Source organism: Sarcophilus harrisii, chromosome 2 (genome assembly GCF_902635505.1).
Source record: "Sarcophilus harrisii chromosome 2, mSarHar1.11, whole genome shotgun sequence".
NCBI classification, from domain to species: domain Eukaryota; kingdom Metazoa; phylum Chordata; class Mammalia; order Dasyuromorphia; family Dasyuridae; genus Sarcophilus; species Sarcophilus harrisii.
In genome coordinates, this window is record NC_045427.1 from 185,955,918 (window position 1) to 185,971,330 (window position 15,413).

The 15,413-nt window shown below is 36.0% G+C and overlaps 1 protein-coding gene across 3 annotated transcripts in view; it reads right to left on the reverse strand.

Moving 5' to 3' along the window:
* Positions 1–647: 647 nt before the first annotated feature.
* RNASEH1 (ribonuclease H1) overlaps positions 648–15,413 on the reverse strand; it is a 33,494-nt gene continuing 18,728 nt past the window's right edge. For 2 of the 3 annotated variants that reach the window (XM_003757897.4, XM_023494654.2), the window contains exons 6-8: positions 12,201–12,285; positions 11,428–11,552; positions 7,987–11,196 (exon numbers count right to left, since the gene is read on the reverse strand). In XM_003757897.4, the coding sequence (XP_003757945.2) occupies positions 11,104–11,196; positions 11,428–11,552; positions 12,201–12,285 (303 nt within the window). In that variant the 3' untranslated portion in view covers positions 7,987–11,103. Of the gene's footprint in view, positions 1,136–7,986; positions 11,197–11,427; positions 11,553–12,200; positions 12,286–15,413 lie in introns of those variants that run through there. The other variant, XM_012539896.3, reaches the window with a different exon arrangement.

Sequence of the window (15,413 nt, forward strand, 5' to 3'; positions counted from 1 at the left end):
TGGAGGGAGAGAATTTGGAATTGAATTTTTAAGAAACTGAATGTTAAAATAAATAAAACTTAAAAAAAAAACCCTGTGCATCAATAAAGATATGCGAGACATACAGTATAGGGCTAACATTAGTATTATCCTCTGAGTAACCACTTTTCTAACGACTTTACCTGTATGTTAATTGGGTCACAAATTAGATGATTTTAGCCCTCTTGTGACATGTTTTCCTTTCTGCCCCTTTCTGCAGCAGTAGCTTAATGTTATGGCCTCTTCTTCATTATAATTATAATATACAACAATCATAAATGGCTAGGGCAGTACCTAGGTACTGGTATACCTTATTTTATTATAGTTCACTTTATTGCACTTCACAAATATTGCATATTTTAGAAATTGAAGGTTTGGGGCAACCCTGCCTCAAACGGCTCTATTGATGCCATTGTCTCAATAAAATGTGCTTACATTGTCTCTGTTATATTTTGGTAATTCTTGTAATATATCAAACTTTTTCATTATTATTATATCTGTTGTCATCTGTGACTAGTGATCTTTGATGTTACCCCCCCTCAATAGTATATTCTTTTTCCAAATATATGTAGCTGTAATGTCTGCACTAGCTTTCTGGAGGATCTCTGGACAAGCCTTGGTCTTAGGTGGAGGGGTGATGAAGGCAGGAGAGCCAACAGGAGGATTTCTGTTTCTGTCTCCATCTTCTCTGTCTCCTCTATGTCTGAGTCCTCGTCCCAGTCTGAGTCTGAGTCTGAGTTTGTGCTTGAGTTTGAGTCCTCTGAGTTTTTGTCTCCAGTCCTCCCAGCCTTTAAATACCTCAGCCTGATTACATCATTGCATCACACTGAGTATATGCCAACTAGAGTGATTACATCATTATATCAAACTAGAGTGATTACATCTCCATTATATGTACATTTTTTAGACTTAATATTATTGCATATTTAATAAACAACAATGTAAACATAATATTTATATGTACTGAGAAGCCAAAAAAATCCATGTGATTTGCTTTATTGCAATGTTTATTGCCAATGGTCTGGAACCAAAACTTCAATATCTTCAAAGTATGCCTCTCCTTGAGAGTGTGGCAAAACACCTACCATAAGTGCACAGGACATCATCAGGTTGGGGCCTGTAACAGAGAGAGTCCAATTTCAGATTCAGAATTGTTTAAGAAGGGACCAGAGCCCAAACTTGTCCTTTAAGCTCTTTTGTGAGGCTATCAGAAACTCATCATGAATGCTGAACATAAGGAAAAAATACTATGGATTAAAAGGAACACAATAGGTAAATAAATCCAGAAGAAGATAGTAATTCCACTGCAACCCCAGTAGAATTTCAGAGAAAAGGATGACCTGGCCATATTGACTACAAAAAAGTACCCTGGTAAAATGAAACAAATGATACAAAATAAAATAGAAGCTTTGAGAGAAGCAGGATTCTTGGCTCAGTAAGAGGGGAAATGAAATTTAATTTTACATTTATAGTAACACTCAAAAGCACTATTATGATGCTCTAAAGGTTATTTATGGGCCAAAGACCTATGGTACATCTCAACTACTCATTGCTGATGGAGCCATATTGATTAATGCAAAGGACCTGATCCTGGAAAGAGGGACTGAACACAGCATTCTATCTTTTTTTTCTTTTCTTTTTTTTTGAAGTTTTTTTATATTCAAAACATATGCATGGATAATTTTTCTTTTTTTTTTAATAATAACTTTTTATTGACAGAACCCATGCCAGGATAATTTTTTACAATATTATCCCTTGCACCCACTTCTCTTCCGATTTTTTGCCTCTCTCCCTCCACCCCACCCCCCGCCCAGATGGCAAGCAGTCCTATATATGTTGAATATGTCGCAGTATATCCTAGATACAATATATGTGTGCAGAACCGAACAGTTCTCTTGTTGCACAGGAAGAATTGGATTCAGAAGGTAAAAATAACTTGGGAAGAAAAACAAAAATGCAAACAGTTTACATTCATTTCCCAGTGTTCTTTCTTTGGGTGTAGCTGCTTTCTGTCCATCATTTTTCAATTGAAACTGAATTAGGTCTCTTTGTCAAAGAAATCCACTTCCATCAGAATACATCTTCATACAGTATTGTTGTTGAAGTATATAATGATCTCCTGGTTCTGCTCATTTCACTTAGCATCAGTTCATGTAAGTTTCTTCAAACCTCTCTGTATTCATCCTTCTGGTCATTTCTTACAGAACAATAATATTCCATAACATTCGTATACCACAATTTACCCAGCCATTCTCCAGTTGATGGGCATCTATTCATTTTCCAGCTTCTAGCCACTACAACCAGGGCTGCCACAAACATTTTGGCACAAACAGGTCCCTTTCCCTTCTTTAGTATCTCTTTGGGTTATAAGCCCAGTAGTAACACTGCTGGATCAAAGGATATGCACAGTTTGATAACTTTTTGGGCATAATTCCAGATTGCACTCCAGAATGGTTGGATTCGTTCACAACTCCACCAACAATGCATCAGTGTCCCAGTTTTCCTGCATCCCCTCCAACATTCATCATTATTTTTTCCTGTCATCTTAGCCAATCTGACAGGTGTGTAGTGGTATCTCTGTTGTCTTAATTTGCATTTCTCTGATTAATAATGATTTGGAACACTCTTTCATATTAGTGGTAATAGTTTCAATTTCATCATCTGAAAATTGTCTGTTCATCTCCTTTGACCATTTCATGGATAATTTTTCAACACTGACCCTTACAAAACTTTGTGTTCCAAATTTTCCCCTCCTTCCCCCATCCCCTCCCCTAGATGGCAGGTAATTCAAGATATATTAAACATTGAACATAGCATTCTCAACAGATCATCATCAACCGATGCTGAAGCCACTGACTGTTTACCTCAGGTTGAAATCAATTCCTTGCCAGCTGAGCTTCCAATTAAAGAAAAGATTTTGAATGCCAGAATTAGGCTCGTCTATGGCAAAGCACCTGGTACTGATTCTATTTCAGCAGAGATTTATAAGGCAAGCCGTCCACTACTCAAACAAAAGCAAACTGAATTCTTCCAAATTCTATGGCAAGAGAACATTGTCCCCCAGGAGTTTAAGAATGCCTCCATGTTCATCTCTATAAAGGAAAAGGAAATAATCTATCCTGTGACAATCACAAGGTGGTCTCTATCCTAATCATGAACGGAAGGAGTCTTGCCAAAGTCCCCCTTAATATGCTGATCCTTCACCTGAAAGTTGACTAATCTGCCTGAGAGCCCGGCGGCTTCAGAAAGGGATGAGGAACAGTTAATATGGTGTTTGCTACTTGAGGACTCCAGGAGGAGTGCCAGGAGCAAAATAGATGTCTGTATGCAATGGTTGTCCCTCTGCCCAAGGCCTTTGATGCTGTCAGTGGTGAGAGCTTATGGCAGTTCATGGCCAAATTTGGTTGCCTGGAGAAGTCATCAGTGTGATGCACTATGATGGTCTTGCACTTTCCCAGACACAACGGAGTGAAACAAGCCTATCTGCTTTTTTTGCAAGCTTTTCCCAGCAAAGTGGTTAGATGCCTTCAACAAGCAAGGTCAGCTGCTGCACAGACAACCTGCAAATGCTATAAGCCATGCCTCCAAGTGCAGGGAAAGTTGGTGCACGACTTTTTATGCACAGATGACTGTGAACTCAGGGCAGTTCTGAGACGGGCAGGCAACTGAGTGCGGGTCGTTTCTTTGTAGCTTGTGCTAATTTTGGCCAGGAAAACGCCAGCAGCCAGCAACCCCCATTATATCTACATGTGCAATTGTGGATCGCAATAAATGGGAACATTTCAAATGCCGTGGAAAAGGACCCTTCGTTTGGCGGCTACTTCCAGAAGCGTTCCCAGAGAGGATTAGGTTGACTGACATGCATTGCTAGCTCGGTAGGTAGAAGGACTGAGACAGAGCACAGGCGAGAAGAGGTGTTAGACTGTGCAAAGCTGAAGGTCTCCAGAGATGTACTGCCCTCATTGTCGTGGGCCTGTGGAACTTGGGCTGGGGCACGCCGGGAAAAGCAATCAGTTCCGTCTGACTTGTTTTAGCTTGGCAAAGTGGGGCGCCGGGCCCAGGGCCGGGCTGGCCACGCTGTTGCAATGTCAGACCTGTGCTTGCCCAGAAGCTTGTTTTGTGGCGAGCTCACACAAGGCAAACACTCACAAGGACGCTACAGTCGCCTAACAACTTTAGGACTGATTGTATGGCATGGGAGTTATCGGTGATCTCTGCCAGGGGTGAGACTGTAATCAAAAGTCCACTTAACAAAAGGCCCACTAGAAGCTGAGAGGATCCTTTCAGAAACAGCTAAACTCCCAGATTGTATCCTCAGCTCCTGGTCAAGGACCTTCTAGATACCCAAGACCTCATCACTGCTACTAATGTTTTGGTGTTCAGGATGACTTCCTTTTAATTAGTGTCTTTTTGGGGTATGTCTAATAATCTCTGGGTCAAAGGGCATAAACACGTTAGTCTATTTGAATAATTGCTTTCCAAAATATCTTATTGACTCTTAGCTCCACCAATTATGTACTGGTATACTTATCTTTGCACAATACTTGCAATGACATTTTCATATCCTGTTACTTTTGCCAGTTTGTTGGGTGTGAAATGAAACTGGAAGGTAGTTTTGATTTACATTTATCTTACTGGTGAAGAACTGATTGTGTCTGAATACAGATTGAAACATATCTTTTTTTTAACTTTTATTTTTTCTTGAGGGCTTTTTTTTGGGGGGAAGAACTATATAACATGATTTTTATGGAAATATTTTACATAACTTCACATGTGCCTTAATGGGGGGATAAGAAGCAAGGAGGAAGAAAGTGAAGTTTTTAAAAAATTTTAAAAAACAAATGTAAAATATCATTTTACATGTAACTGGGAAAAATAAAAATATTTTTAAAATTTTGTTCATATCCTTTGACCACTTATCCATTGACAAAATAATCTGTTTATTAAAGCTTATTTAATAATTGGACAAACTTCTTCCTATAAGCTTTTACATGTCTCCATATCAAGTTCCTGATCTAAGGTTTAAATATACATCAAGTTAATGGCTCTACTTTATTGTCACAAAAAATAAAATATGATGTAAATAATTATTTACAATGCATCAAATATAATTATAGCCAAAGTTACTTTTAATTGCTGTTAAAATTAGACTTTTCAGTTCTGCAAACAGTTATCAATTCTCTCAACCCGAGTCTGTCAAGAATTCTCTTTGAAATGTTTCTTTGTAAAGGGAAGACAGTTCCCTCAGGAAAGTTCTCTTCATCCTTTTTCTTTCTATATCCCTATCAATCTCTTCTATCATGTCAGGTTAACAGTTTCTCCAGCATGACTGTCCAATTAAACTGTCCAAACTGCCAATCTTTCAAGATTCTATTTCCACCCAATAATACTGTAATAGACTCCATAGTCTTTGTAGGAGAGGCTGTATGGAAACTGGTTACAAACACTCCCTCTCCCCTTCCCGCTCCTTCCCATCTAGCAGAGAGAAGCTCTTGAGGCAAAAATGAAGCATATCAAGAAAAGGAATGATTGCATCCATGAAGACACCTGCCACTTGTCACACAACCGAATTGTCTGGTACCATGAGGAATCCAGAATTGTGTTTCTTTGGTTGGGAGACCCTGCAGACCTCTAGTCTGTAGCAACTTCTCCCTTCACTAGTAAGGACCACAACAGTTCCTAGTTATTCCTTATATATTGGTACTTTACCTATGGGAATTCATTTTTGAATTATCTTTTAGCTATTATTTCTCTATTATTGACATTTGTTTTTATTTCTGAAAGATCATTTTAATTCTCTTATGCCTAGAAACAATGATTTTAGCTTGATATGGTGATACAGGTCACTTTGCTGTTATGCAAAATGTTTTGATGTAATTATTTAATGCTTACTGTTAAAGGGACATTGTTTAGTTTTGAGGTTTTGATTCACTTCATGTCATCTGCATTATAATTTGCAATGTTTGTAATTAAATTTTTACCCCTCATAATCTTGGCAGTAATCTTTCTTGTGTAGCCCTGGATGGAGTTTTTTTGGGGTGTATCATTGTTCCACTTAATGCATTTTATTTTTAAAGCTCTACTAAGCACCTCTCATGTTGGCTAAGATGACAGGAAAAGATGATAAATGTTGAAAGGAATGTGAGAAAACCAGGATACTAATACATTGTTGAGTGGAGTTGTGAAATGATCCAGAAATGATTCTGGAGAGCAATTTGGAACTATGCCCAAAAGGCTAGTAAACTGTGAATACCCTTTGACTCAACAATGCCATTACTGGGTCTGTATCCCAAAGAGGGAAAAGGACCCACATGTGCAAAAATGTTTGTAGCAGCTTTTTATGGTAGCAAAAAATTGGAAAAGGAGTAGATGCCCATCAATTGGGGAATGGCTGAACAAGTTGTGGTATGTGAAGATGATGGAATATTATTGTTCTATTAAAAAATGAATAAGCTGATTTTAGCTTTCTAAAAAGCCTAGAAAGATTTACATGATGTGATGCTGAGTGAAAAAAGCAGAACCAGAAATCTGTTGTACACATTAACAGCATGAATGTGTGATCATCAACTATGAAAGACTTGGTTTTTCTCAGTGGTTCAGTGATTTAGGGTAATCACAATAAACTTAAGACAGAAAATGCATCTGCAACCAGAAAAAGAATTAAGGAGACTGAATGTAAATCAACACATGGTATGTTCAGTTTTTTCCCCCTCTCCCATGGTTTTCCCCTCTTATTCTGATTTTTCTTTCCTAAAATGATTCTTAAAGCAAAGTATTAGAAAGATAAAATTTTTAAAATCTGCTAGGGTGTTTTGTGGGAGATCTGGGTTCCTCTGAGCCCTAACCTGCCATCTTTAAGCCAGAAATCTCTCATTTATTGCTTTCTTTTGAAATTGATTACAAACATGCCAAATGTAATCCATTTTGAAAAACCTTCACTTCCTTCAGCTACCATACCTTCAAGTTATTATCCTAGATCCTTCTCCGCTTTCACATCTAAATTCTTATCAAAAGCTACCTTTTATTTTGCCATCTGTTTATCTCATACTCTTTGATTCTTGCAATCTGTTTTTGGTCTTCCCAATTCAATTGAAGCTGTTATTTCCAAGGACAGTCAAGTTCAGTTTGATCCAGCTAACAGCTGGAAGGAGGTTGGAGTTGGAAACTCTCCCTGCTCCAATGACATTGCAGAATCCCAAGTTTTTTTTGACAAATTAGGCAGTTCCCCATCCTGGGAATTTATTTTTTTTTAATTTTAAAATTAAGAGGATTTGTTTTCTAAATACAAATAATGGTTTATGGTTTAAAAAGTAATGTCATCAGAAAAAGTGTGTAGTTAGGCAAGCATTTCTTTCCATTTGACACATGAGGTATCAATCCCAGAAAGGTCAAATACTTGCCCAAAGGATCAGACTGTGGGTTAGTAGCCAAAATACTTATTCCCAAATCAGAGAACTTGGATTTTATCTATGACTCCCTACTTAATACTTGTGCATCACCTAACAACTCATAAACTATTTTAAAACATTCTGTTAAATGAGTGAGGGACACTAGATAACTTAGGGTCTTTCTAGCTAGGGTTTATAAAACTGAACTTTTAAAATATATCAATAATATCAATATCAATAAAATGTAACTGACTGCCTGGATAAAAAATGCTAGCATATAGCAACTGCTTGGCAACTCCTTATTCTAATCAATTTTGCCTTTCTAAGTTTGGCTCTAGGCACTGCAGGCACCTTCCCCAATTCTGGTTATTCAGTACAGTACAGTACTTCTCTGAGCAGGCTTAGGGTGGGGAAACCTTAGTATTCCCCTCTTTGGTTTCTCTGCCTCTTCTGCCACTTTGGAAAGTTTTCCCCCTCTAATCACAGTAATTAATTTTTTGTATATCATGGACTCTTTCTAGAAGTCTAGTGAAGATCCTTTCTTAAAATAATGTTTTAAAATGCATTAAATGAGATACACTGTATTAAAAGTCAATTTTATTAAAATAACAATCAAAAATTTTTTTTAAAAAAGCTCAGTTTCCCCATTAAGAATTACTACTCTAGTTCTTAGTAGACAAGTATTACTAGTTGTTACTCCTGATTCCAAGCCGCCAAACCATTTCCTGAAGTTTTCGTCAACCTCTTGAAGGTGATGGTAGTTTATCCAAGAACTCTGTTGTCTAGTTTTCATTGCTGGTCAATTTTCTTTTCTTTTCTTTTCTTTCCTTTTTTTTTTTGCAAATTACACTCTTAAGGGACCAGCTCGGTAATAATAGTTCCTCTGGGTGAACACTCATTCTAGACTCTTTTCATACAACAAGGTTTGCAGTATACACCATTTCATTAAGCCTGCAAAGAAAGGGTCAGTTTCACAGCCTCAGATCTTTTACAACAGGGCTCCAGGAGACGAGAGGAACATCCTCTCCTTGCATCTTACTTAGATTTCTCCCTCCAATTTCATGTAGGCTCATAATGACTTATTAATGATATTTTTCTTTTCCTCAGTTCCCTTCCGCAAAAGTACTTCACTTCAGACAAATGTCTCACCCTCTTCCAGACTTCTCTTTAGGCAAAGTTATTCAAAGCACTGGGCAGCTGCCCAGAAAAAGAAGAATGGAATGCACTATCCTCCTGGTACCACAGGGAGATAAAGAAATGTAATTCCTATTACCTATAAAATTGACAATCAAATTTTGTTAAAACTGACCTCTCCTGACTCAATTTATAAAAATCTATCAGGAATATGTCAAATGAGAACAGCTTACTTTTAGTTCTTTAAGATCTACAAAACACTTTAAATATACATAAACACAGACATATACACGTATGTCTTATTTGACCATCACAATAACCCTTTTACAAATAAAAAAGTTCAGACCAATCATACAATTAATGTCTGAGACAAGCTCTGAACTGAGGGTTTCTGATGCCAAGTTCAGCACTCCATCTACTATGCCCTAACACTGTGTAGCATAAAGTACATGTATAAAAAGGCCACTATTAAAAAATTAAAAATTTGTATTGCTCTCTGTTAGAGGCATGTTTTAATAACCATCGGTCATTTAAGACACTGATTCTTTGAGGGTCCTTCATTATCAACTGGACTTGTAAAAATTAAATCTAGGACATCTCATGTTTTTTGAATAAAAAAAAAAATCAAAAACTGGGCATTATGTCCATAATAAATATCTCAAAGTCCAATGATCATGACTCCATTTTTAAAATGTAAAAATTCTTTTTTTTTTTTTTTCATATTTTAGGTTTTATCAAATTTAAACTTCCACCATTCAAATTTTATAAAAGGAAAACTGTCACCAAGGTAAACAAGTGATGTTTATTCATTATGTTCTTTAAAAATAAGTTATTGAATTTTGATAGAATTATGCAAATTAATACTACTAATTGACACTAGATGTTTAAGTAGACTAATTAATTTGTTCTAGCAAAGTGTGATTTGTCATGATGCCAGTTGAGCAAGAAAATAGTTTGGATGGAAAAAAAAACAAATAAAAAAACAAAACACACAAAAAAATGTGCTCACAGGCACATGCCTCGTTAGGAAATCAGTACCATATTCTTATGTGAAAAGCAACATATAATCATAAATACAATTACAAGAACAAACATTTATGCACAATCAACATTTAAAATTAAATACATGCTTTGGCCAAACTTTGATCATTAATTCACTAAATTTGTTGAGTGGGAAATGAGAGTTAGAGGGAAGAGGAGGTAGGCTTTTCCTGACAACTTTACCATAGAAGCACAGGATTTTATCTCAAGTAAATTGAGTGTAAAAACAGCTTAGAAATTTAAGAATTTAGTCCAATCCCTTTATTGAGATTCCCAAGGATCCAGATCTTGCTCAAAGTCACATATAGGGACAGTGGCAGAGCCAAAACTAGGCAGAAGTGAGATCCAAGCTGGGTTGGTGCCATGTTACTGAAGTGTGCTACTCAAGCTACAAGAAGGTTGATTCTTCCCCTTTATATATAGGCTTTTCCAAGTAAAGAATAAGTGACATTTATTATTCTCAAAATTACTTATAATACTCCTGAGAAGACTAGAGATAAGAGAAGACCTACTCCTGAGAAGGAGAAAGAAGAAAGAAATCTGAATGAGTTACTTTTTTTAAACCACTAGTATAGAGAATATCTGATAACTTCTACTCTGCTAGGAGGCTTCATAATTATATAAATTGACCTTAAATCAAGTTTAAAATGCTGATGTTTTATTTCACTTTTTAAGACAACAAAAGGATAATTATGAAGACTGTCATGGTAAAGGTCTTACTAGATTTTTGTGGATTTACTATATTTTTAATATCTAAAATGCAGCTATAAATCAAATCATAAGGGACCACAAATTCCTTGATAATCTATGCAGCATTTTCACATGAGCAGTCAAAGAATGTTTTATTTGTACAAACTTGTTTCTTAGGGTTTATTTATACTTGTATGGTAACATATATCTTCCACTAAAGTCGACAATGCCCAGACAAAGTCACATAAGTGGTTCTAGGTTGTTGAAAGTAATTCTACCAGTTTTATGATCTGATAGGTCCCTACCAAGCTGGAAAGTCATGAACTTTGTGTGTACATGTGTCATCCATGGACCAACTAAGCTAAGTTCAGAGAAGTGAGGTTGCACATGTGCTGGTAAATTTTTCTATTAAAACAAGAAAACCCAAATCCTAACAATGAATCGAGGCACGCAGAGCTTGCAATCTTTTTTTTGGAGTGCTCACACCAATCAAATTAAGAATCATTTGAAATATAGTATCATGTTCATTTCTATTCTAGCTACAAAGAAACCTTAAAAAAAAATAAACCTAGGAAGTCACTTTAATTTTTAAATAGCTATATCTACTTTATGCTGAAATCCCAAACAATTCTCAATGATAAATAGATTGCATTCAGGGTAAAGTGAAGGGGAGTTTAAAATGCTGAACCATATCTCAATAATAAACTAGACAGTTTTTCTAATCAAACAAGAATGCTCCCAAGTCCACTTGCTTCATGTCTTGTAGGCAAATTTTCATGCAAATGACTAAAGAGCACTCGATTTGCTCTTTAATTAGATTATTAAAATTATGCTATGTTGATTCTTGTGGTTTTTTAGCTCCTTCTCTTGCTAATCTATCAGCTTCTTCATTGCCTGCAAACCCTGAATGACCAGGTACGTGGATCTGTTGAAAGATGGGTTTAAATAATAAGTTAGTCATTGGTCAATAATATTACTTTCATTAATGAAAGAACCTTAAAAAGTATTGTGAATTAACACTAAATTTATGTCTACATGAAAAGTGTATTAACTTTTTGCAACTATTTTAATTTTTAAATGATTAATTTAGAAAGATTATATAAACATTTCAAGTAAACTGAACATAAGATCAAAAGAAACACACTTAACTACTCACCCATTTTATGTCTATGCCTTGAATAAGTGTATCAAGCTTAACAAAATCTTCTTTATTAATGACTTCTTTTCCTGTGCTTGTTTTCCAGCCATTTTTCTTCCAGTCTTTAACCCAACTTGTTATACCTAAATAGTTAAAGTGTAACCAGTCATTATACCATTCACAAATAACTTCATAGTGTTTCATCTTCAATTTCTTGAATTGTCAACTTTTCCAGGAAGTTTTATAGCTTTGCTCTCAACATATCTTTTGGCATTCTACTCTTTATAAGCCTATAAGTCTATATCCTTGCAAAAAATGTGCAGGTGATCAATGGATCAAAAGGCATTCCCCAGAACAGGTAAGAGTTGGGGTTAATTCTGTTCAATATGAAGGATCCTTGGATGATCCAATCACCAAAAAGATGAATTTAACTCACAAAAAACCTATTATTCAGGAAGAAATGTTTAATCTTTTCAGCATAAAAAACACTTTTAGTAGTCTGGTGAAGTCGTGGACTTCTCTGAATAATGTTTTTAAGTGAATAAAACAAAATGCAAAGAATTACAAAGGAAACCAATCATATTAAAAATGTACATATTTTTAAGTCAGCAGGCCAGAGACTAAGATTTCTTGCTCTAGACCAACCCCTATTACCAGTTTGATATTTTGTGCTGAACTGTCTTCTTGGAAGTGCTGCAGGTAGTCATCTATACCTCTTTCTTAAAGATAAGCCAACTGTCTTAGTCTCTCTACATATAAGAATCACTATAAGAAACAAAATGATAACTTACCATTTATAGTAAACATACTATCTGTGTAAAGAACCAGCTTACTGATGTTTTGATTCTTGGCTTGTTCGATTGCTTTACAGGCAGCCTTGAAGAGATATTTTCATAGTCATATAATGAAAATATGGTTAACCTACAACAATACTTCATGTTTATAATGACTAAAATATTTTTCTGATCTAATATCGTGCTAGGTTCACAGAGGTGATGATTCTTATATCTGGAAGGGACTTTAGTCTCTAATCTAATACAGAATTTCTTGTTGTTTGTCATGTACTCTTTTGGCAGTCTGGTAAAGTCTATTCTTGGCAGAATGATAAGGTTCTTCTCAGAAAATTTCATTAAGTGCATAAAATAAAGTCAAAAAGGAAGTCAGTTACATTGAAATAGAGATGCTAAGAACCTTCAATCTAACCCAATCCCCTTATTTTACAAGTGAGGAAAAGGAAAGATTATGTGACTCGTAGTCATTTTATTTTCTATCTGATATGTCAGGAGTTTAAGTGGAAATATTATATATGAAAAAGTTTATAATTTTTTGGTAAAAAAGCCTTTTTCAGATTGGGTTTCCACATCCTAAGTTAATCTTCAAACATTCCAACTTTGGCGACTTAAAAGCTCTAATCTATAAAAATACAAGTTATTTTCCAATTTATAAATGATCAAGGACACAAACAATTTTCAGATGATGAAATTGAAGTCATCTATGGATTATTTGAAAAAATGCTCTAAATCACTATTGATTAGAAAAATGCAAATTAAAACTTTGAGGTACCACACACCTCTCAGACTGGCTAAGATTACAGGAAAAGAAAATGATAAATATTGGAGAGAATGTGGGAAAACTAGGACACTAATACATTGTTGGTGGAGTTGTGAAATGATCCTACCATTCTGGAGAGCAATCTGAACTGTGCCCAAGGGGCCATCAAACTGTGCATACCCTTTGACTTAGCAATGCCATTACTGGGTCCGTATCCCAAGGAAATTATAAAGGAGGGAAAAGAAGCCATGTGTGCAAAAATGTTTGTAGCAACTCTTTTTCTGGTAGCAAAGAAATGGAAAATAAGTAGATGCCCATCAACTGGGGAATGACTGGACAAGCTATGGTATATGAAGATAATAGAATATTGTTCTATAAAAAATAACAATCTGACTTTAGAAAGGCCTGGAACAATTTACATAAACTACTGCTGAGTGAAACAAGCAGACCAGGAATACTTTGTACACAATAACAGCAAGAAATGATCAATTATAAAAAAACTTGGTTCTTTTCAGTGGTTCAGTGATTCAAAGCAATCCCAATAGATTTTGGACAGAAAGTGCATCAGTATCCAGAAAAAGAACTACGGAGACTGAATGTAAATCACATGCTATGTCCACTTTTTTCTGTGTGTGTGTGTGTGTGTATGTGTGTGTGTTTTAAATTTCTCCCATGATTTTTCCCTTTTGCTCCGATTTTTCTCTCCCAACATGACTCATAAAGCAAAGTGCATTAAAAAACGAATACAAAGAAAAAGCCCACATCTAATCCTGTTCTTTGTGCTCCCTGAAACCTCCATTATTTCTACAACTCTTTTTTGGGCCCCTACCCATGCCTTGGCTATAATCTCCTTTCTCTGACTAAACTTTTTTTTATTTAGTAAACCAACTAGCCCCAACATTCATGTAGTACTGAAGTCCCTTCCCTTTTCCTTATCCTATTGCAGATCGCACCTCGCCAAGCCCCAACCCCAGTTTACTCCAACAATGCCACTTCTATTTATAGTGTTAAACAGAACTGGAGGAAATCACAACTATGCTCCCTGGATCTACTCGAAATTTAAAGTCATCATAGATCCTTATCTAAACTAAGATCACCAATATCTTCCCACTCTAATAGGAAACCTAGCCTCCCCTACCTTTCACTCACCCCACCAATCCAAGGCAGGGCCAGCTATCCTAGCTCTCCTCCCACTTTCCACATCTGACACCTTTATTCCCTGTAGCTATTAAAATAGTCTAAGTGCTCACCTGCCTTAAATCTTCTCCCTGCAATTCATTTTCTCCACCACTGCCAAAGGCCCGACTATGTCACTCTTCTACTCCGTAACCTCTGGATACAATTACCAAAGAACACACTAATTAAAAAGTCCTCTATCTCAGTTAAAGCCTTTTACAATCGGGCCCCTTCATGTCTTTTCAGTCTTCTCACATTTCTGTCTTCTATGACCCACCTACAGGCCCCAGCCTCCTCACACGGGGTATTCCTTACTTTTATACTATCTTCCATGATTGGAATGTACTCCCTCCTCACCTCTGACTCTTTTTTCCTGGCTCCCTATAAATTTAGATCAAAGCTCACCCAATGCAATAATCCTTTTCTGATCTGCTCTAGTTAAAAGTGCCCTACACTCTGAGATAGTTTCATTTATTCTATATATATCTTGAATGTACCTAGTTATTTACATGTTTTATCTCCCATTAGAACAGGAAACACTAAAAGTCAAGGACTTGTACAAACAAAACTAATGCAGACAAGATTAGAAAGGAAGCAATAAACTGGGAAAACATTTTTACATTCAAGGGTTCTGATAAAGGCCTAATTTCTAAAATAGAGAATTAACTCAAATTTATAAGAATTCAAGCCATTCTCCAATTGATAAAGGGTTAAAAGATATGAACAGATAATTTTCAGATAAAGAAATTGAAACCATTTCTAGTCATATGAAAAGATACTCTAAATCACTACTGATCAGAGAAATGTAAATTAAGACAACTTTGAGATACCACTATACACCTGTCAGATTGGTTAAGATGACAGGAAAAGATAATGACAAATGTTGGAGGGGATGTGGGAGAACTGAGGCACTAATACATTGTTGGTGGAGTTGTGAACTGATTTAACCCATTTTGGAGAGAAATTTGGAATTATGCTCAAAAATTTACCAAACTGCGCATATCCTTTGATCCAGCTGGGTTTCTATTGGACTTATATCCCAAAGAGATCATAAAGGAAGAAAAGGGACCCACATGTGCAAAAATGTTTATGGCAGAGCTTTTCACAGTGGCAAGAAACTGAAAACCGAGTGGAAAGTGGCTGAATAAGTTATGGCATATGAATGTTATCGAGTATTATTGTTCTATAAAAAATTATCAGCAAGATGATTCAGAGAGACCTGGAAAAATTTACATGAACTGATGAAATGAGTAGAACCAGGAGATCATTGTACATGG